This window comes from Trachemys scripta, chromosome 3, assembly GCF_013100865.1.
Source record: "Trachemys scripta elegans isolate TJP31775 chromosome 3, CAS_Tse_1.0, whole genome shotgun sequence".
NCBI classification, from domain to species: Eukaryota; Metazoa; Chordata; order Testudines; family Emydidae; genus Trachemys; species Trachemys scripta.
Genome location: NC_048300.1, coordinates 109016202 through 109037996, shown reverse-complemented (window position 1 = coordinate 109037996; position 21795 = coordinate 109016202). Strand labels below are relative to the sequence as shown.

Genomic DNA, 21795 nt, shown 5'->3' with positions numbered 1-21795 from the left:
TTAATAAAGTAGATCAGAAGGGGCTTCTTGCATCAATCATTGCCACGCCACCGCAGATATTTTATGTTTGCAAACACATTTAAAATTATAGCGAACGAATATCAAATTTAAAAGATTCAGAATAATCAAGAAAACATTGCCTAGTATTCTGCATATCTACTTTCTTCCTAAAACATGAAGACAACGTGGGCCTCTGACAAGGTACGTTTCAATTTTGCCATCACTGATTTTATGGCATCGGCCAGAAAATCATGGAGCCTGTGGACGTGGATAAATATGAGGGACAAACTACCTATTAAAAAACAAGATATGAAAAATAAGTTTTAATTAGACGTGTTAGAAAACTAACAGACAAATGTACTGAACTACATTTTACTATGGAGGAAAAAGTATCTGAACAGTCATAGTAAAATATGTCAGCATGTCAATTCCTTTTCTCCAAGAAGGAATACACACAGATCCTTTCCCCAAGGGCTCACAGATGCAGAAATTATAAGACCATAAGGGACCATTATGATCATCTCATTTGATCTCCTGCATAACAAGCCAATCAAGTTCACTCAGTAATTTCTGACTCAAGCCCATAATTTCTGTTTGAGCTATATCATCTTTTAGAAAGATATCTAGCTTGATTTAGAAGATGGCAAGTGATGGATAATCTACCACATGGAAGCGGCGGCCAGCACATCCCTCGGTCCGCGCCGCTTCCCACAGCCCCCATTAGCCTGGAGCAGCGAACCGCAGCCAGTGGGAGCTGCGATTGGTTGAACCTGCAGACATGGCAGGTAAATAAACCGGCCCAGATTACCCTGGCGGGCCATATGCCAAAGGTTGCCGATCCCTGATCTACCACATTCATAGGCAAGTTGTTTTAATGGTTAATTACCCTCACTATTAAAAATGGATGCCTTATTTCTACACTGAATTTGTCTAACTTAGGGTTACCATATTTGAACTTTCAAAAAAAGAGGACACTCCGTGGGGGGGTACCCCGCCCCCTAGCCACTCCCTCCCACTTCCCGCCCCCTGACTGCCCCCCACAGAACCCCCAACCCATCCAAACCCCCCTGATTGCCCCCTCCCGGGACCCCTGCCCCTAACCACCCCTGGGACCCCACCCACTATCTAAGCCTCCTTTATCCTTGTCCCCGACTGCCCCCTCCTGAGACCCCCCCACCCTAACTGTCCCCCTAGGACCCCACTCCCTACCTGTCCTCTGACTGTTCTGACTCCTATCCACACCCCAGCCCCCGCCAGATCCCCGGGACTCCCATGCCTATCCAACTGCTGCCTGTCCCCTGACTGCCCCCCGAACCTCCAACCCATCTAACCCTCCCTGTCCCTTGACTGCCCCAATCCCTCTCCACACCCCTGCTCCCTGAGAGGCCCCCACCCAGAACCCCTGATCCCCTCCAACCCTCCCCCTGCTCCCTGTCCCCTGGCTGCCCCGATCCCTCTCCCCCCCCCCCCCCCCTGACCGGCCGCCCCCCCCCCAGAACCCCCGCCCCATCCTACCCCCCTGCTCCGTCTCTTGACTCGCTGCGCTCCCTGCTCCGCCCCACCCCAACCCAGCTCACTTCTGCTCGGGCTCTGCCTGCTCCCTCCAGCCCCCACCCCTTGGCTTGCCTCGAATCAGATGTCCGCGCGGCAAGCCTGGGAGGGAGGGGGCGAGAAGCGGAGTGGCGTGGCTGTGCACTCAAGGCAGCAGGCAGAGGCAGAGCGGAAGTGAGCTGGGGTGGGGAGCGGTTCCCCTGCGCCCCTCCCCCCGGGGTTACTTGCTGCGGGCAGACCCTCCCCGCGCCCCCCTGCCCCAGCTCACCTCCGCTTTGCCACCTCCCCTGAGCGCTTTGCTTCTCCTCCTTCCCTTTTGCTGTGCAAAAGTCTGGGAGAGAGGGGGGTGGAGGGGAAAAGCAGCGCGCCTGGAGGCTGGGACTGGAATTTGGGGAAGGGATTGGAATGGGGACGGGGAAGGGGTGGAGCCGGGAGCGCCTATGCCCCACGCAGCGCTGCCGGCGTGCAGAAGCTGCAGGGGAGGGGGGTAAGCGGGGGAGGAGCTTTTGCTGCTGGAGAGAACCCAAGTGAGCGGCTCAATCCGGTGCAAATGCCCTGTCAGCCGCTTTTGGGTCTTTAAATAGCCGTCCGGGGGGGAACAAATTCCCCCCGGACGGCTATTTAAAGACCCAAAAACCGGACATGTCCAGGGAAACCCGGACGTATGGTAACCCTATCTAACTTCACCTCCTAGTCACTGGAGCTTGCTCTTTTTTTTCCCTATTAGATTAAAGAACTGTCTATTATCAGAAATCTGTTTCCCAGGGAGGCTACGATCAAGTCACCTCAAACTTCTTTTGGATAAACTGAAAAGATTATTCTTTAGTCTCTCAGTAAGTTTTCCAGTCCTGTAATCATTCTTGTGGCTCTTTCCTGAACCTTTCCAGTTTTTCAACACCCTTTCTGAAGGGTTAACAGAGAACACAGCATTCCAGTAATGGTCTCGCTGATGCCACAGAGATATCAGGTGATATTCCTAATTGATATTTTGTATATATTGATCACATTCACCGTCTTAGATACTGCATTACACTGAGAGCTCAGTATCACTGCTATCCAGGATACAGCTCCACAGCTTATAAGTGTGACCTACAGTCTTTGTTCCTAAATGTGCAAGCATGCATTTGGCTGTTTTAAAAATACACAGTGCTCAAATGAGGCCACTTTACCCAAGAAACAAGATCAGTCTGTATAACTGACCTATCCCCATCATTAATTTACCACTCCACCAATTTTTGTGTCATCTGCAAAACTTTATATTTTCTTCCAAGTTATTGATAAAGATAGTGAATAACACTGGGTCCAAAAGAGATCCCTACAGGACCCCAGTAGACACATCCCCATTGGATGACTATTTTCCATTGACAATTTTTTTTCCCGTCACTTAAATTTATAATCCATTTAATATGAGCAGTATTGATTTTATATAGTACTAATTCCTCTCTTATTTTTTTATTAATCAGACTGTCTTTCACAGGTGCTTAAACCCCGCCCCACCCAAAAGACAAAAGTTTTGCCATGGCAGTGTAAACAACACGCTGTCGGCAGGAGCGCTCTCCTGTCGACAACGCGAAACCCACTCAGAGGGGGTGGAAGTATTTTGGCAGCAAAAGTGCTGACAAACAGCATTTACACTGCCCAACTTCTAGAGACGCGACAAAGCCTCATCAGTAAAATACCTTACAGAAATCTAAGTATATTATTGCAGGACAGTTATCTTTATCAACCAAACCTGTAATCTCACAAAAAATTATAAAGATTGTTTGATAAAAATCATGTTAATTGGTATTAATTATGCCATCTATTATTTATGCCATTAATTAACCATGCTAATTTGTATTAATTATGCCATCTTAAAATTCTTTACTGATCGTGTCCCATATCCGCCTTTCCATGATTTCGCCTAATATCGATATCAGGCTAACAGGCCTATAATTACCTGGGTCATGATCATCCCATTTACCATTTTAAAATACTGGCAACAAGCTCAGCTTTTCCCCAGTCCTCTGGAACTTCAAGTCAACATTACGTTAAAAGTCAATATTACTGGTTCAGAGAGCTACTAAGCCAATTATTTTAAAACTCTTGGGTGCAAATTATTCAGTCCCGTAGCTTTAAAAATGTTTAATAGCTGCTATTTAATATGGTCTCTAGTTATGTATTGAATAGAAAGATATGAATATATCATCCTGCTTTTTTCTGAATATATAACAGAAATGTATTGAATACTTCTTCCGTTTCTACATCTTGATTGATAATGTTGCCATCCTTGTGTAGTATCAACCTATACTATTGATAGGATTTTGTTTGTTCCTGATACATTTAAAGAATTCCTTCTTATTGTACATAACTAGGCATGGCAGAATTCATATATTTTATATAATTTCCACAGATGATATCTGTTTATTTTTAAGAATTTTATATGTATTTAAATTTTCACAGTTGTGAAAAATAAAAAAATGTTTAAACCCCATAATTTATCTATTCAAATTTTCACAGTTGTGGGAAGTCATGGGGGTGGGGGGGAGAATCAGACAATAACTAGTTAATTATAGTAGACACAGAAGCAGAAAGTTAAAGCTTTATAATAAAAATACTAATTGTCTTCATGCACTAAAACATAAAAAGTAAATAGCCTTCCATCAAACTCTAAAATGTTCTCAATCAGTATTTTTCTTACCTTGCGTATCTGTAAATTCCTATTATTGATAGAAATATTTTTTCATTTGTTTGTATGTGTATGGTGAAATTGAGGTTTTTGAACATTTACCAATACAAATCTAATCCTTACCATAACCCTACTGTCTGTAGATCTTTTACTGATGCCTTTAGGTTCCCTTATCAATTGTCTGCGTATCTTAACAGCTGATTTATACTCATTGCTATCACTCCTCCATTTTTCAGAGGGAGAGAGAGAGCGCGAGAGCGCGCTTCTTTCACCTCCCTTCTTAAAACAAAAACAGGATTATTTTATGACTGTGGAATTGTTGCTTTTGGAAAGGGGCATCTAATAAAACATTCTTTAACAATTCCCAATAATCATAATCATCCATATTTTCTTCTACTCAATTTAACTTATGGTTGTTTGCAGCTTTGAGAAATTGTCCTTTTAAAAGTAGTATACATATATGTTACTGGACAGGACTATATTTCAGTTTGCACACACGAAGCAGTTGCACATATGCAACCAACAATTTTTAGTTCGGTGATCAATTCACCTTTACCAATCAGAATGATGCCCAATATACAGCACTACCTCAATTTTGTTGAAATACTTTGTGTTACAAAGTTATGTATAGTTTTTAGAAACTCCAAAAATGTTTTACTAGTGACATCATGAGAATTCCAACACAGAACCCCTAGACTGAAATCTGAAAATGACCATTTTTCTTGCTACATATAAAGGATAAGGAGCTGCTAATCCTATCCCCTCATCTGATTTGGTGGACTATAACAGAACCTCACCAGCACTCCATTTTATGATTTATGTGCAGGCTTGGGTCCCTTCTCAAGGAAAAAAAAGCAGCTGTCACTGTCAATCAGGGTGAGGCCTGGAGAAGGGCCCACCTACCAGCTTCTTGCAAAGAGCTTGCTTCAAGTCACTGTCACTAACAACATTAATGCAAAAAGCATGTAAAGCAATCAACTATGTACATATGGGCATTTTGCCACTGGCCTGAGGCTATCATTCATTTCCAGAATACCTGTGCTTTTTAAATAAGTTTATAAACTACTGGAAGGTCTCTTAAAATTTATGTCATTTTGTCCCAAAACACATACCCCACTAGACATGTACACACAAAGAGGGGCAGGGAGGCAGAAGGGTTAGCTCAGATGACATGGACTTGGCTGGAAAGAAGAAACTGACATTAGCACAGTTTTTCACTCCTGGAGTGTGGTGTGTGCTGACCCTTCATTCATAGGAAGTAACCAGCATTGAAGAGAAGGTAAGAATGTTACAGAAAAGTTTATCCTTACTTTTCATTTACTTTCTCTGAAATAATATACTATGTCTGGCTGTTGCGTATGCATGGGTAGGTTTTCTCTCTCAAGAGACTTGGAAACAGTTCAATCCAATTTATAGTAGGCAACTCGAACATCCCCTCAACTGCTCATCAGAAGGACTTAAGTCAAACAACAGTAAAAAACCCAATACTACAACAACTGGTTAATAATCTACATGTTAATGCTTTGGTTAATACTTTCACCTAAATTCTATCCCCTACTTTTCTGTACTGTGGTTTTAAATCATGATTCCATGGTGGATCAGAATTGTCAGATACCTTTCAAAATTCTTTCCTCTGAGCAGTACAAGAACTAACTCTCTCTCTCAAATACCTCTTGGAATTATGCACATAAAAGACAAAATTATAGGAGTTTAAGAATAAGGAAAGGAATAATGCCCTTACTTTTAATTGCACTTTGCCATGGACTATAGGATCCTGATACCAAACGCTGCCTCCATCAAATCTGATAAGATGTGTTTATAATATTTGTTGAATATATGGACTGTAGCCCAAACAGCTGCTTAGCATGCTAGTCTGTTTTGCACTTTCTCCAACAGTGCATAGACCTCTCTCTGCAGAAGATGCTTCTATCCATTTTGTGATTTCAGGACTCATTGAAGACGTTTGTCTTGCTGCTTGCATCGTGGTGTCTTGACCTGGCCACTGTGTCATTAATCATCATCATCCCTTTACTGAAAGGCAAAACGCTGTGGATTTCCTAAGTTATTCTGTCCTACAATGTATATTTTGATTGTCCCTCAAACACTCATGTTGTGCCTTCATTTCTTCTTAGTATACAATGGGATTGAATAGAAGCAAGTGCTAGTCCCTGAGTCCTGTGGAATGTAAGTGTATTCTTGGAATGGAAACATTTTATAATTATTATTTTAGACTTCTCAGACTCATCTTCTCATTGTGCATCATACAATATTGATCTCTGACTCCAATACCCTCTTGAAGAAAGTTATGGGAACTAGAAATGTCATCTTGACAGATAAAGTATGAGACACTAAACATGAAAGCTTGTTCCTGCAGCATCTGATTACCTAATTCAGGACTTTAGATAGTACTTGGATGCAACTAATACTCATTCTTGCTGATAGATGCTCCTGTGGAAGATACTAGAGATTGGAAAGTTCCATGGATTCATTTTTCATTCTCTTTATATATCAAGCATGCCTAGATTCATTCCTCACACAAATATAATAGCAGGGGTTGGGAGGGGGGGGGGCAATCACTTGATCAGGAAATCCTTAACTTTCCAATATTTCCTTTGGCACAGCCAGGCTACTGTGCTCATAAAGATTGGGTCTGAATAGCAAATCAGTCACAGTTATAGCAGATTTGCTGATAAACGTGTTTATCCCTCCAACTGACAGCTGAAGTACTTGGGAGAAAACCTCTGACCAATGAGGGTTCAGTATAGCTCTCATCCGTCAATGGCTCTTGAAAGTAATTGACTCAGTGGAAATGCATGAGGTTTGTTGTGACCAGGCCTAAGCCCGGTGTTACTTGTTCTAGATACGTATTTTTCTGTTTGGGGCTGATACAGATAGTTCTATCTTGGGTGCCTGTAGCATGGATGTTATCCAGGCTCATTTCCTTGACTTGGGGAATTGTCTCCTTAGGCCATGTTCTCTATGGTTTAGCCTTTATTTTTACATACACTGAATCAGATTTTACACAAACTTTCGAGAGAGGAAGGACAGTGGTTGAGTCAGTATCTTAGGACACGGGAGGCCTGGGGGTCAAATCCCTGCTCTGCCAAGTATTTTCTGTGTGATCTTGAGCAAATCACTTAGCCTCTCAAGGAACTGAGGCACAGTTTGTAAAATAGGGGCAATGGGATTTTGTGCAGATAAATACAGTAAATATGGAACCTAACAGATCTACAAAACCAGTACACCTAGCGGGGGGGTGTGGGGGGGAGAACAGATAGGCAAGATGAGAATAAAATTTAAATCCTTATAGTATCAAAAGACCAAAATTTCCTTTTTATATAAACAGCACTTCTTACTTGTCATTGAAACATTAACAATACCCAAGGGTTCTTCTCTTAGATACAGATCTGTAGCATTGACTATTCCCATTCACCGCAGATATGCTAGATCATCACTCTTAGACCAATAAAAATCACTATTTGCACAAGTGACAGGCTGACAGGAAATCTGTCTTGTTCCCTAAATAAATGGAATTTTACCATAAAGAGTTCAGACACATACTATATCTGTACAGAAACCACGTACATTATAATTAAGAACTTCGTACTGAATTACATCAGTAACATCTGACCTTTCCCATTGGCTCTCATTCCTCACTTATTTCAATTCTGAGCAATACCAGCTAACCTCCTTTACAAGCAAAGAGTTACTCTGCCAAGCTGTGAGGGACAAGGTTGTGGGATCTGCTATGTCAGAGATGGCAGCCACATACCCATGTTTATGATCCCTCCAAGATCCAGAACCAACATTTCAAATAGGCTTTACAAATAGAGTTACAATACCCTTGCAACTCGGTCATAAATTAACATGCTGACTCCTTGACTACACAATGACATCACCCTGCTGCCAGGCAAATAAAACCCCAAGCAGTGGCAGGCATTTTTACAGCCTACCTACTTACTGGTGTTCACACTGACCTCATCTGCAAGAGGTCACCTTTCACATGATCTGTGTTTACAGAGGTGAGAAAGGGGAATGAAAAACTCAGAGGGCAAGGGAAATGAGGATTAAATGAATGTTCCTGATCTAACAACACTCCACTACAGATACAGTTAGCTTAGTAATGGCAGTTTTAACAGATCTCTATACCACTAATGGATAACAATACACGGGTTTAAAATCTGACCGGTCTCCAAATACACTTGCTTCATTAGCCCACAGTAAATGAAAGAAAAAGTTACTTCATTTTTAAATGTTACTAGTTTAATCAAACTGTGGTTCTGCACAATTGTAGAGCTTTATTACAGTAGCTATGTTTACCATTTAAAAAAAAAACAGTAGATGCTGCATCAGCACCTACAAGCAGCAAAAGCATAACAAAGGAATATAAATTACACACTGAACAGCAAAAAGGAAAGAGCTTGAAAAAAATCAATATTTAAGTAGGCAGTAAAATTTCAGATACTGTATTGTACAAGGTGCATTAATTTTAATATTTCCTCTTTGCCCCTTGATTTTGTTGACTTTAAGGGGATTCCTGATTTTAAAAAATTAAACAGAATTTATCCTCTTTATTCTGTCTACCCACCCATCTACTGTTTGTTACACTCACTTCTTTTGAACGTTGTCTTAAAATAGGCTGCTGGTTTTGGGGGTTATTATGCAGTGTGTAACCCTATCCATTTGTACAGCAATTAGCACAGTGAGGCTCAGATACTCCTTGGGAACCCTGGGCACTACTGCAATCTGATCACAACCCAACATGTTGTATAGAAATACACCCATCTTCTAGGGGAGTTTATATCGTGATTATGGTTATAAACTGATCACAGAAGACGAAATAGTCATAACTAGCAATTCACTTTCATTGAATATTCAGTGAAAATGACCTTAAGTCCAGGCTTGCAAAATTAAACTACTACCCTGGAGCCTAAGCTTACTAGCTATAGGGGGCATACTTGCGCTGCACCATGCTGCCAAAGGCCACACTCCCCTGTAACTGAAAGCAAACAGTTGTCTACTATAAGAATAATAAACCCGAACTCCTCTCCAAAAGCCTTGACTGGGGTGTGGTGGAGAAACAGGATTGGCTGTGCAACTAGTAGCTTAACAAATTCTGCATCTGGAGCAGGTTCTAAAGTGAGAGTACACCCTGCGCAGCGCTTCTTCCTCTATATAGCAGGGGGGGCCCAACTCAATATCGCGGCTTGTAACAACAGTGGTAATTCAGCACAGGGAGAGGGGACAATCTCAGGTAACCAGGTCCTTAAACAAGGAGGAGCTTTGTAACACCAACTTCTTGAACTCCTACTGCACACAACATTTCAACAGAACATTGATTGGCAGTGTCATAGTTAATACATTTTAGAAAGGTAAGTTAACATCTCTCATATTTGTTATAGCTTGTAGAGGGTGGTCACACACTCCTACCTTAAAAGGCTTAAACCAGCCCTGGGAGAGAGCTGAGGCTGAAAGAGGGCTGCTACTAGGAAAAGCAGCAAGCCTTGACTGATTGGGGAACCAGCCACTGATGCGGCCACGCCCCAATCAGGGCCCAGCTGGCCCTTATAAGAGGGCAGGGGGCCAGGAGCACAGACACTATCTCTCTAGATGTGGGGAGGGATGGGCCTGGCTGCTAGGAGCTAAGCAGGGTACTGAGACTGGAGCAGGGCTGGGGAAGGCCAGAGGAGCTGGGAAGCTCTGGCCTAGAAACCCCCCAGGCTGCAGGCCTTGTTAAAGGCCAAAGAAAAGTACTGAAAAGCCCAAGCGTAGGCAGAGGCAGCAGGTCCAAACCCCCCTTGCCCATGATGAGTGGCATTTACACTGCAGTCTGCCCTAGTGAACGGGGGCTAGTTGATGACTGGCAGTGGCCATAGACGGAGGCAAGGTGGGAACAGAGGGGATTGGGGGTTCCCTGGGGAAGGGAGACCCAGATTTGTGGGGGTACTGCCTGAAAGGGGCACCGGGGTCCAGGAGGGACTCAGGCCCAGCAGCAAGCGGGACACCAGCATGCAGGTGGTGCTCTGGAGGCTGGAAACGCTAATTCCCTGGACAACCAGCAGGAGGCGCCGCGACAGTGAGTCCTGCGCTGTGACATAGCTCCTTTGCATTCCTGGCTTCATGCCACTCTTTTCCTGTATGAAATCATGGTGCAAGTTGTCTCCAATGTGTTTCCCCTTTTCCTTCTTCTCCCCTACATTTTCTTCCACTTTTCTTTCCCAAACTCACTCAGATACTGCACTTCTCTTTTCTAACTTTTCCACCTAGGAGTCAGGAGAACAAAACATACTAGCCAATGCCGAACACAAAATGGTGAAAGGCTATTTGTTCAGGAGCAACACCCTAGTAAAAAACTCACCTCCATTCTCAGCCTGCTGGGAAAGCATTGAGATTTCACCCAGCTGCTCTACCTCAACCTTCCCTGGGGATTCCAGCCTGCATAACAGACTTTGGCAACGAGGTACAGAATCTGAAACTTGAAGCCCCCATTACTCTAGGGGAGAAGCATTCATGTTGTTCCGCCTACCTCACAAAGACTCATATTCTACTACTTTATTCCTTCGCTATCCTGTTCCTGAACAAGTTGCTCCCATGACTGTCTCTCCCGATACTTATAGCTATTCTCAAGCAGTGGCAGACTGAATCCGAGCCAATAGTTTTAATGCTGCCCTCAGGAGTCTGAGTAGCAACAGTGAAAATTGACTAGGATTGGTCATTTTTCACCCTACTGCACTGGAACTCTTTACATGCAGCAAGTGGATTTTTCAAACCCTACCTTAAATTACCACCCAAGAAACTGAAATAACAGGGGAGATCTTCTATTAAAAGATGGAGCAAAACTGGGGATTACTTGAAGAGGGGGTGGCTTTTAAGAGACTACCTACTTAACGTTGCATTTTGCACAGATTCTATTGTTACTTTGTTTGAATAGGTCTTAGCCAATTCCCAGCCTAACCGATTTAATCAATGCTAGTGCAATACATATGTCTGTGCATGAACATCAGGAGAAAATAAAGTTTCAATACCAAATCAATTACTTGGCAATCCATACTCAACCACAAAGGTGCTGCTCAACTAAAGGATATCCATGACCTTCCCAAAAAAAAAAAAAAAACCAAGCAGTTAAGCTTTCATTCTGTATCCATAAAGGTTTGAGCTCTCTTGGCAGTTGGCTCTGAGTGCAAAGTACAGTGAGCCAGCAATTCTGCTAATAATATCCAAGCACTTTTAACAGTTTCTGCTAGCTTTATTTCTTGCAACTTTCTAGGGAGAGGATAATCTGGTTGTTTCACTGGATGTGAAAGTAGCAAGTAGATTATTCCACTTGGAGACATCATTGTTTCTATTACTAAAAATCTTCAGGGTATTTACTACTCCAATATCCACATTTCAAGAAAAATCAGATTTATTCAAACTCCACACAAAGCAAGATATTTGATTTCAGTCTACATTATCTGTAAGGCCTTCTATAACACCAGCCCACTTCATTATTCTCAAGCACATTAAAACTCAGTATGGAGGTAGTACGCTATGCTGCCTTCCCAATCCTACTGTGCATCTGAAATATCAAGTTATATACTGGGTACTGTTTATTTACAAGGAATGGGACAATAAGTTGATGAATGAGCTGTATTGAGCCAGCCTGATGATAGATGAATAAGTATATGTTTAGTAGGGCCCTAGGATTTTATCTGATAGACATTCATTTCCTGTATTAACAAGGCAGTTTATTATTAAACATGCCACTACCAAATAATACAAAGATGTGATAATCATTAATGATTCTGTTACAACATAAAACTGCCCATCATTTTAGAAGCCCAGCAAAACATATTTCCTGATCAAGCCCCCTGAAGTTAACAAGGGATAAATGCAGCATGCCACCTTTGCACTTCAGCAAAGACCACTAATGACAGGATATTCTCCTAGCTCCACAAAGCTATCGTGTATTAACATGATCAGCACAGATACTGGGTACTACATACACTATAATATGTAAATATACATATTTATATTTGAATGTATACATAGATTGTTTTGTTTGGGGCTACTTTTTGGGGTAGGGTGCAGATGGGGAGGCTGAAAGTGGTAAAGAAATCAAAAATTCACCAACGTAGTTTACAAAAAGCATGTCCCCTTTCCTTTCAATACACAATTAAGAAAGAGAAGAAAATAGACAACAAAATTTCTGAACCCTCCAGCACATGAATTTGCTGGGTTTGGTTCTCTCTTTAATAGTTAAAAAACCAAGACAAATATCATACAATAAAACTTCTAGATTTAAGCTACTGTCTTCCCTATGGCATCTCTCACCTAAATGGATCAGCAAATAAAACTCTCTCACAAAGTTACTCTGATCCCCTACCCCTAAATGGCCAATTCAAACCATTAGCAGCAAAATGATAGCAAGAACACAGCACTCAATTGCTCAGATGTCTGGTAAAGTTTTAGAGTGTTCCATTTAAATCCTGCTCTCCTGTAGCACAAAGAGCATGTTGGTACATCTTTTCTCAATCAGTGTCTCTAAGGAAGGGCTTAGAATTTCATGACGCTGTTGGCATTCTCTCCCCTCTTCAAAAGCTGCAAAATGTTCAATTTTCTCCACAGAACTATTTCTCGGTTGATATTTTTCTACTTTTCAGAGCAGCAACTTGAGCCATTTCCCTTCACCTTTCCACAAATCTTATTCACAGCCAGCTGAAATTAAGCTTCACCTATTGTGACGGGTTGGATGACAGAAACCCCCTTGGGAGCTGCCACCCGATGTGCAAAGACTACCCCTGTTCCTGTTTTCCCTGCCAGCTCAGGACTCCAGCACCCTGTCTTGCTGATCCAGACACTCCAGTCTGCTCCAACACAGACCCAGGGTCTGAATCACTTGCCCCAAAGCTGCAAGTTTACCTGAAAACAGCTCACAGAAGTGTACTTGTCTCTAGCACTCAGATGCTCAACTCCCAATGGGGTCTAATCCCAATTAAATCCGTTTTACCCTGCATATAGCTTATGCAGGGCAAACTCATACATTGTTCGCCCTCTATAACACTGATAGAGAGATATGCACAGTTGTTTGCTCCCCCAGGTATTAATACATACTCTGAGTTAATTACTAAATAAAAAGTGATTTTATTAAATACAGAAAATAGGATTTAAGTGGTTCCAAGTAGTATCAGACAGAACAAAGTAAGTCACCAAGCAAAATAAAATAAAATGCGCAAATCTATGTCTAATCAAACTAATTACAGATAATCTCACCCTCAGAGATGCTTCAGTAAGTTTTTCTCAGACTGGACACCTTCCAGGCCTGGGCACAACTCTTTCCCCTGGTACAGCTCCTGTTCCAGCTCAAGTGGTAGCTAGGGGATTCTTCATGATGGCTCCTCTCTCCCTGTGTTCTCTTCCACCCCTTTACATATCTTTTGCATAAGGCGGGAACCCTTTGTCCCTCTGGGTTTCCACCCCCCTCACTGGAAAAGCATCAGGTTAAAGATGGATTCCAGTTCAGGTGACATGATCACATGTCATTGCAAGACTTCATTGCCCACTTGCCAGCACACACATATAACAGGTAAACACAGCCATCTGCAGACAATGATCCTGGTTAATGGGAGTCATCAAGATTCCAAACCATCATTAATGGCCCACACTTTACATAATTACAATAGGCCCTCAGAGTTATGTTTTATATTTCTAGTTTTAGATACAAGAGTGGTACATTTCTACAAATAGGATGATCATACTCAGTAGATTATAAGCTTTGTAATGATACCTTACAAGAGACCTTTTGCATGAAGCATATCCCAGTTACGTTATATTCACTTATTACCATATTTTTCTAAAACTATCCCAGTTACATTATATTCACTTATTATCATGTTTTTATAAAACCATATAGACTGCACAACGTCACCCCTATATAAATCCCCACAAAACTGCACTTTATGCAAGTAAACAGAGAAACTAGAAATTAAATCTACACTCCTACCCACCTGGGTCTGCATCTTAGCCATAGCCCCGTCATGCTACATGCAAATTGTGTTAGGTGTGCCCACGTAAACAAGGATCACATGGCCCTTATGCTCCCATATATCCATCAATACACTTCCTGTGGGCCTATGAAAAGACTGATTCTGGCGATACAGCTGGTACACCCTTACACCAGTGGCCTGCCCACTAGGCACCCCAATGCAGGGTGTAAGTGGCATGCAACTGGCCCCCCACCCAGGATGAATTTTGTTCAGTTTGAATACGAAAGCATTATTTATATGGATAATGAAAAGTGTTCAGAAATTTAGACATCCGTTTCAAACAAGCAACCTTTCCACTATTTGATAATTCATATCTTCAACTCTTACCAACTTGTGCGGTAGCTTTTAACCATGGAGCTAGTGACTGGTCTGCACCAGAATCAGCCATGTATGTTTTGGGTTGGGAGCGGGAGGGTGCGGCATTGTTTTTTAATTTATGGTGACGGTACAAGGTCATAACTAATTTCTGCAGTGTTCTTCACAGGAAGAAGAAATTTTGTTTCTCTGGATCAGATATTGATTTTAAGGAATATGTAAAAAAGGTGCCGGAATAGTCCCTGAAATCCTTTCTATACTTTGCCTCTTTCTTCTTTCTAAAAATATACTTTATTTCAGGACTCATTTTCCCCCACGTTTCAGGGACAAGAAGATGCTCATCTCACCATACCATTCCTGTCCACTACAATTTAGACATTCTTCAGATAGCATTTGTATCCGGGGGGGGGGGGGGGGCTGGAAATAGCCCTTACATTAAAAACCAGCCTTCATTAAGTGGTTCCCCTCGAGCAGTCCATTACAGGCTCTCACTCACTGACCCTGCATTGCCTCTCAGTGTGTCTGCTCTTAATGGGTAACACAAATGAGGTAAATGAACTATCTTCTTTAGAGTAAGGGTAAATGCACCAATAGATATAATAATATGGCCAGAAACACACCCCTGTCCCCAACTCACTATGGAATATGTCCCCAATCATATTACTAAAAGAGCACCATTGTTCATAAAACATTATACAAAAAAAAAAAAAAAAAGACATAATGAGCACAAGGTGTATCTAATTGTCCCCTAGGAGTGAGTAGGGGAATATTCTACATCCAGAAATCAGATTTCATCTTTCCACTAATGGCCCTTAATGTTTCTAATGTATACTTTAATTACACAGCTGATGATGAGATAGATATATATATAGATATATATATGTTCCTAAGAGTTCACCTAGATAGACAAGTAGAAAATATTTGCTTTAATACCTATAAAAAGACATGCAGGTAGATCAAAGGAAAAGAGCACCCCATCTTTCTTCCCCTATTTTAAATGAGTACAAGTCAGTTTAGAATTTGCCCCCTGCAATGCATGGAATTCTCCCTCTTTATTCCATTCCCATTTTCAACCCAACTTCATGCAGCTGCACTTATGCAAATAAAGTAAGACATTGCACAAAAAATGCAGAAGTCCGGCAGCACTGAAAAATGTTTACATTCTCGATGCTTTACTGTCAAAATTATCTCACCCACATTTTGAGCTGCGTAAAACCTGCAATGGAGACTTTTATACTGCATATCACTAACCCATTACATTTTGTAAGGAGTAATCCTGATGACTCAAATGCAGCCCAGACTGTTTAAGTATACTGCTCTTTGCAATCATAACAACAACCCACATTTGACTGTACCACAATTAAATTCTATGTATGCCTATATTTTTGCCAATTACCAGCTTTTTTGCTCAACTACTACAATATTATAGGTGTGATATTCAAATAGTAGTTATCCTACATAAGGATACAGATTGCAGCAGAAAGGGGTAACTGGATGTTGACCACATTAGATAATGTTTCCATTGATATTAATGATAAAGTCCAGATTCCTTATCATGCAAACTGTAGCTCAAACAATTTACAAGTTTAATATTTAAAACTGCAGGTGACCACCTCCTATAACTATTTCCCCTTACATTTAATAAAAAGTTATATATACTGCATATATAGGGTGACCAGATGTCCCGTTTGTATAGGGACAGTCCTGTTTTGGGGGACTTTTTCTTATATCGGCCCCTATTACCCCCCACCCCCATCTCGTTTTTTCACAGTTGCTATCGGGTCACCCTATGCATATATGATTTTCCCATAATAGAAATAATAGACTTTTCACTTTGATCACAATTTGAAAAATGCAGTCTAGATCAATATAGAAAAACATGTCTGAAACTGCATTACTCATTCAAAAGAGGTTATTATACCTGGTGTGATGGTAGCAAATACCATAGTTAAGGTTGCAAAATACTTTCCATTATTACCTGTTTTTACATGCTCATAACATTCCAAAACATTTGCCTATGGCTCTGAAATTTTCCATGCTTGATTTCTGTCCAGTGGAGAGCTTTTTGTAAAGTTTGACTTAAAATCTCTTCAGCCATTAGAATTATGGGAGAGAAGAAGAAAAAATACCTCTCCCCTGTCCAACCCCCCCCCCCCCCCCCCCCCCCCCACACACACACTACCTGAACCATCTTAAACAATGGTAGAAGTTTAAAAGTTGAGATTTGGCCTGGAGATAATTCTCACTGAATATTTTGGTCTTTGCTTAGTTTCAACAAATGTTTTATTTTGAGAAAGTTAGGAGGACTTAAAACTGCACACTAAGCATGTGCAATATTCTTTTTTCACGTAGCCAGGTGCTAAAGCCTTAAACAAGCACCCACTAAAGTAGCCAAGACTAGGCATTGGGCAGATGTGTGGGATTTAATGAAGATATAAAAAATTAGGTATCCTTCCCCCAACCCCACAGAGCAGCTCCATGAAGAGTACTTCAGCCAATGGTTATAGCTTTATTATACCCTACAGAGTTGGGAAGCTTGGGAGGATCGGAGCATCACTGGATTCTCTGCTCTTAGCCTTGCATCTCACTTACTCTGCAGAGCTCTGTCATGCACATCCCATGCACAGCTTTCTTGCATTGAACCCCTTCACCGAACAGAGCAGTGGGCTGGTTATTACCCTTAAGAGAGATCCATGGCATGTGAAGAGCTATAGAAAAGCAGGACTTTTCAAACATAAGTAGAAAAAGGTTAACTTTATTTGCACCCTCTCTCCTCCTGTTGCTTCATTATTTTACCTCTCCATAGTTGGATGGCTGCTGGAAGAGAGCATCAAGGGACGCCTGACAGGGTGCTGCTCTGTGGTTTCAACCACTGTTGGGAGGGTGCTACTGCAATGCTGACAAGGGCAAGGCATTTTCCTCACACTGCTGGCATCTCCTGCTCATCCACCCACTAGAGCTGGATGAAATTTTTTGTGGATGAATCGTTTATCCACTGAAAAATGAAACTTCTGGCCGATCAAAAATATTTGCAAATTTGGGTCAAATTTAATGAATAGTTTTGGCCAAAAAAGATTTCAAGACAGCCAAACCATTTCATTGTGACTTTTTCAACCTTTCATTTCAAAAAGATTTCAAACCTTAAATTTATTTTTAAAACAAGAGTACACACACGTGGAAATAACATGAAAGATGTGGAAAAAAAACATTTATAGTCAAAAGCAATGGTTTGTTGTACCCACTTCTTTTTTCTACCCACAACCTGAAATTCTTTCAGTTTTAACTTTCAGCGAGAAAAACAAAACAAAACCATTTGTTTTTCCGGATTTTTCAGTTAAGCCACCAAACTCAAAAACCAGTTAGTTGCTCATTTCTACCACCCACTCTCACTGATGATCAGAGACCACAGCATGAGAGAAAATAAAGAAGCCCTTGGAACTCAGTGGCTATTTTTCGTACTGCTAGTGTTTACAAACATGACAGCCAGATGCAGTGAGAACCACAGCCACTTCTCCACCTCTCTGGTACAGCTTCATAGAGTGGGAGCCATCATTTAAACTTAAGTTTATTTTCTCTCTTTCCATCTCCCCTGTACTTCCTACCTGTAGCCCAGGCAAACTGGTTTTGCAGAGCACCCTCTTTCCCACTTAGCTGTTCATCCAGGACAAGGATGCAATGAGGAGAGGGTTAGCTTCTTTTAGCCATCCATGTTATTCAACCAGACCCTCCTGCTGCTCCTATGAACAGCAACTTCAGCCAGCTGGAAGATAAGTTCTCTGTTCCTTGCACCACTCCACCTACCACACTTGCATTTGACTTCCCACTCTTTACCAAAGAAGTGTCTACTTCACTCTACTTTAATTCTGACTCTTCATACCACTATATTCTTGCTATCCCAACTGAGTAACTAAACCCTCAATCCCTCGTAATCTAGTTACACACACTTATTTTGATGGTAGTTATTGTGATGGGGGCATCTATTCATTAAAAACATTACTGAAAAAAATCAAACTCACTCATTTTACATGTGTCAAAAAGGCATCAAGGCAGTCACCTATTTTCTATAAACCTGAGCCACATTTAACTGGTGACACAGGGGTGAAAGAAAGTTGCTCAGTCACATTAGCCTCACTCAATATTTATGAACAATCTGCTATTACATATTCTTTGGTACTTTTAGTTCTCGTCTTTAAAAAAGATGTAACATTTAAAACATTCCACAAAGATGTAAAACAATGAACGTACGACAGTCTGACAACGTGGCTACGGCTTGGGTGTTCAGAAATAGTTTAACTATAAATACCTTAAGACTATCATAAGAAGTCCCACTGCACAGTAAAATCCTAATGTTCCAGTCCATTTCAAACTTGAAACAGTTTGAGTGTAGGAGTTCCGGTGTGATGTAGATCTTTTAAAAATCAGAACCACTTAATCGTAGTTTATGCCTTCTGATCAAATTGCAAAGTAACCTTATTGGAGAGCCAGCATTTGAAACTGGGTACTAATTCCCAAAAATCATCTGTAGATTTTTAAACACCTAACATACTAAACTGTGGCATTGTATAACTCAGTCTTGCCTGCATTTGTATGATCACCCTGTTTTGTGATATACCTCTCGCCCTTCATTGTACAAAGGCCTAATCTTTGATTAAATAAAGGGGGCTTAAACATGTTTAAGTGGAGGGGCGGGGAAATACTTCTAAAGCTTGTGTGACATTTGGACAGGAAACTATACTCCACAGAATGGGAATGCAGTGGGGTGAACTGGTCTGTCACGAAACTGAACAGACATCAGGTGTCAGGTTAGGGAGCAAAGAGTCAAACTGATTGAAAATTGTACGACTGACATGTTATTTAGGGAGACGCAAGAGCTATCTTGTCATTCAGACTCTCTCAAAACCTAGCTATTTAAACTGCCATATGAACACATATTATGAGCAATATAATTCCACACCATTTTAAAAGGCTAAATATTTGCAATCGTACAATATGAACCTGAGAATAGGCAACCAACTTCAAGCCTTGTTCTTTGGGACTACTTTGGACACTAACAAAAACACCATCAGCAATGAATGCTGTCTTAAGAACTTATATCTACTTTCCTATATGCATCATCATCACACATTTTGTTAAAATCAACTATAAAACCTGCTCACACATGAGCCTATTTTACAAGATATGGGTACAGTAACCTGCACCCATATATTAACAACAGCAGGGTGAAACAGCAAATGCCTAGCTAGCCACTAGTTACAGGAGTAAAAATTACATATACTCTCTAACCACCATTAACACACAACAAGCAATAAATGAAGGGATAAGAAATGGTAAAGGGGTTCTGTTGCTTGTAAATGGCAAGGTTCCTTCTCTTCACCACATGCCTAAATGGAAGCTATGTTAGCTACAAATAGAGTGGCCATGACCTTTTCTCCTCCTCTGCATGATTAATTACTTAAATGTCCTATTAATTGGAAAATGTAGTTGAATTTCAAACGGTTTCATTTTCTTTGCATATCATCCTGTCTGGGAAGCACCGATTAAGCTGTTCATCAAAGGTGAGCACGCAAGGTCATCTAGGCTGTACCTCTTCAGTTATTCATTACCTGTCCTCAATAGTAATTAACAATGGAAATATTTCCATAAATCACCTTTCTGATTATCCCCAGATGAGCAGTCAGTTTTCTGTAAGCATCTTTTTCTCGCCTTTTAATATTATCTAATGATTCAGTCTAAATATATCAGATGTCATTTAAGATGTAAAATTTTGTTATGCTTCTTTTAAATAGGACAGAGTTAGCAGAAGCTAGTTAAGTTCTTGTGTGTATTTAAAAGGAAGACTGAAGACTGAACAAACAGATTTATTGACATTTGAAGGGGTATATTTGCAAAGTGCTTCCACAGGTTCTGGCTGTGTAATGCTCATTACAATAATCAGGAGTCCACCCAGCTAAAATCATGACCAGCACTTAGAAGATTTACCTATTATTTTTTTCTAAAGCAGGCTTGTGTGTTATCTAGTTTTAAGGGAAGTTCAAGGGCTGTAACCTCATTTTAAGGAAACTTCAAAATTCTCAAAACAACAAAGAAACACAAGCCACAAATCCTTCCCTTCAACTTGTACCATCACCACTGTGGCTCTCACCTTGAGGCATCTCAGGTGGCAAATAGTGAGGCTCTTGAGCACTGACATGCACCCAATCAAAGTCGTCATATAGGTCTTGATGGTAATCACAGGGCCCCAGGCCATCATCAAAAGTGCATCCCCCTGAAAGAAAGAAAGAAAACCAAATGTTTTATTAGTTACAAATTCTATATTTATTTAAAATAAAAAATTCCTTTAAATTCAAACAGAGGTGTTCCTTCTAGGTACATCTGCCACAGAGTCCACATAGCCTATGACATAGTTCACAAGCTTTTATGTGCAAAACTAAAAATCTCAAGCCTCTCGTCCATCAATGTTATTCTCTTTACATTTTCTCTGCTTCCCACAGCCAAATTCCCCCAACGGCTCATTCTACAGGAGCAGGAAATCACAGATTGAGTTAGTAAAGTCAAAGTAGAACCTGATTCAGTGTTTGCATAAAAAGTGACATGTTATCTAGACTGAGGGGGAAAAAATACAAAGCAATGAACAAGGCTAACAACAGTAAAGGTGCAATCAACAACTTCCTTGATGCACTGACAGCCTACGCAGTCCAAACAGTGAATAAAACTTATCGATAGCGCTCACACAGAGGGAAAGGAAAGAGTAGAGGAAAGAGAAAGCACTCTGACAGTATAATTACAGTCACTGAGAATTGAAATAATATTTTGATTTCTTCAAAGTGGATTTGACACTCTTACTTTATTAAACCAACCCAGCCTAACACCACAAATTGAAGGCTCTTTTTCAGGGTCATAAACAATGGATCTAAAATCTTTTTCCAGTGCCCATCACCAGAACAACAGGAACTGTGAGGGGAAGGAAGGTGGGGGGGGGTTAAAAACAACAACAACAAAGTTTGCAGCATGATAAAAATCTACTGTTTGGTAATGGTCCTGTTTAACAGGTTTTCAAATCTTCTCCTTCACTTATGAAGATCAAGGTGAAAAAGGTGAGAGTGGGGGAGGAAAGAGGAGACAGAGGAATATGAGAGGAGAGATGAAGGATGGAGTCACAAGAAAGAGAGTAGAGGATGAAAGGGACTTCAGGGGAGGAGAGGTATTTTTCACAATAGGAACAACAGATGCCATGCA

General features: G+C 41.0%; 1 protein-coding gene across 12 annotated transcripts in view; it reads right to left on the bottom strand.

The window, feature by feature from the left end:
• PTPRK (protein tyrosine phosphatase receptor type K) overlaps positions 1-21795 on the bottom strand; it is a 563838-nt gene that overhangs the window by 423994 nt on the left and 118049 nt on the right. For all 12 annotated transcript variants that reach the window (XM_034765702.1, XM_034765705.1, XM_034765703.1 and 9 more), the window contains exon 2: positions 20702-20824. In XM_034765702.1, the coding sequence (XP_034621593.1) occupies positions 20702-20824 (123 nt within the window). The remainder of the gene's footprint in view (positions 1-20701; positions 20825-21795) is intronic.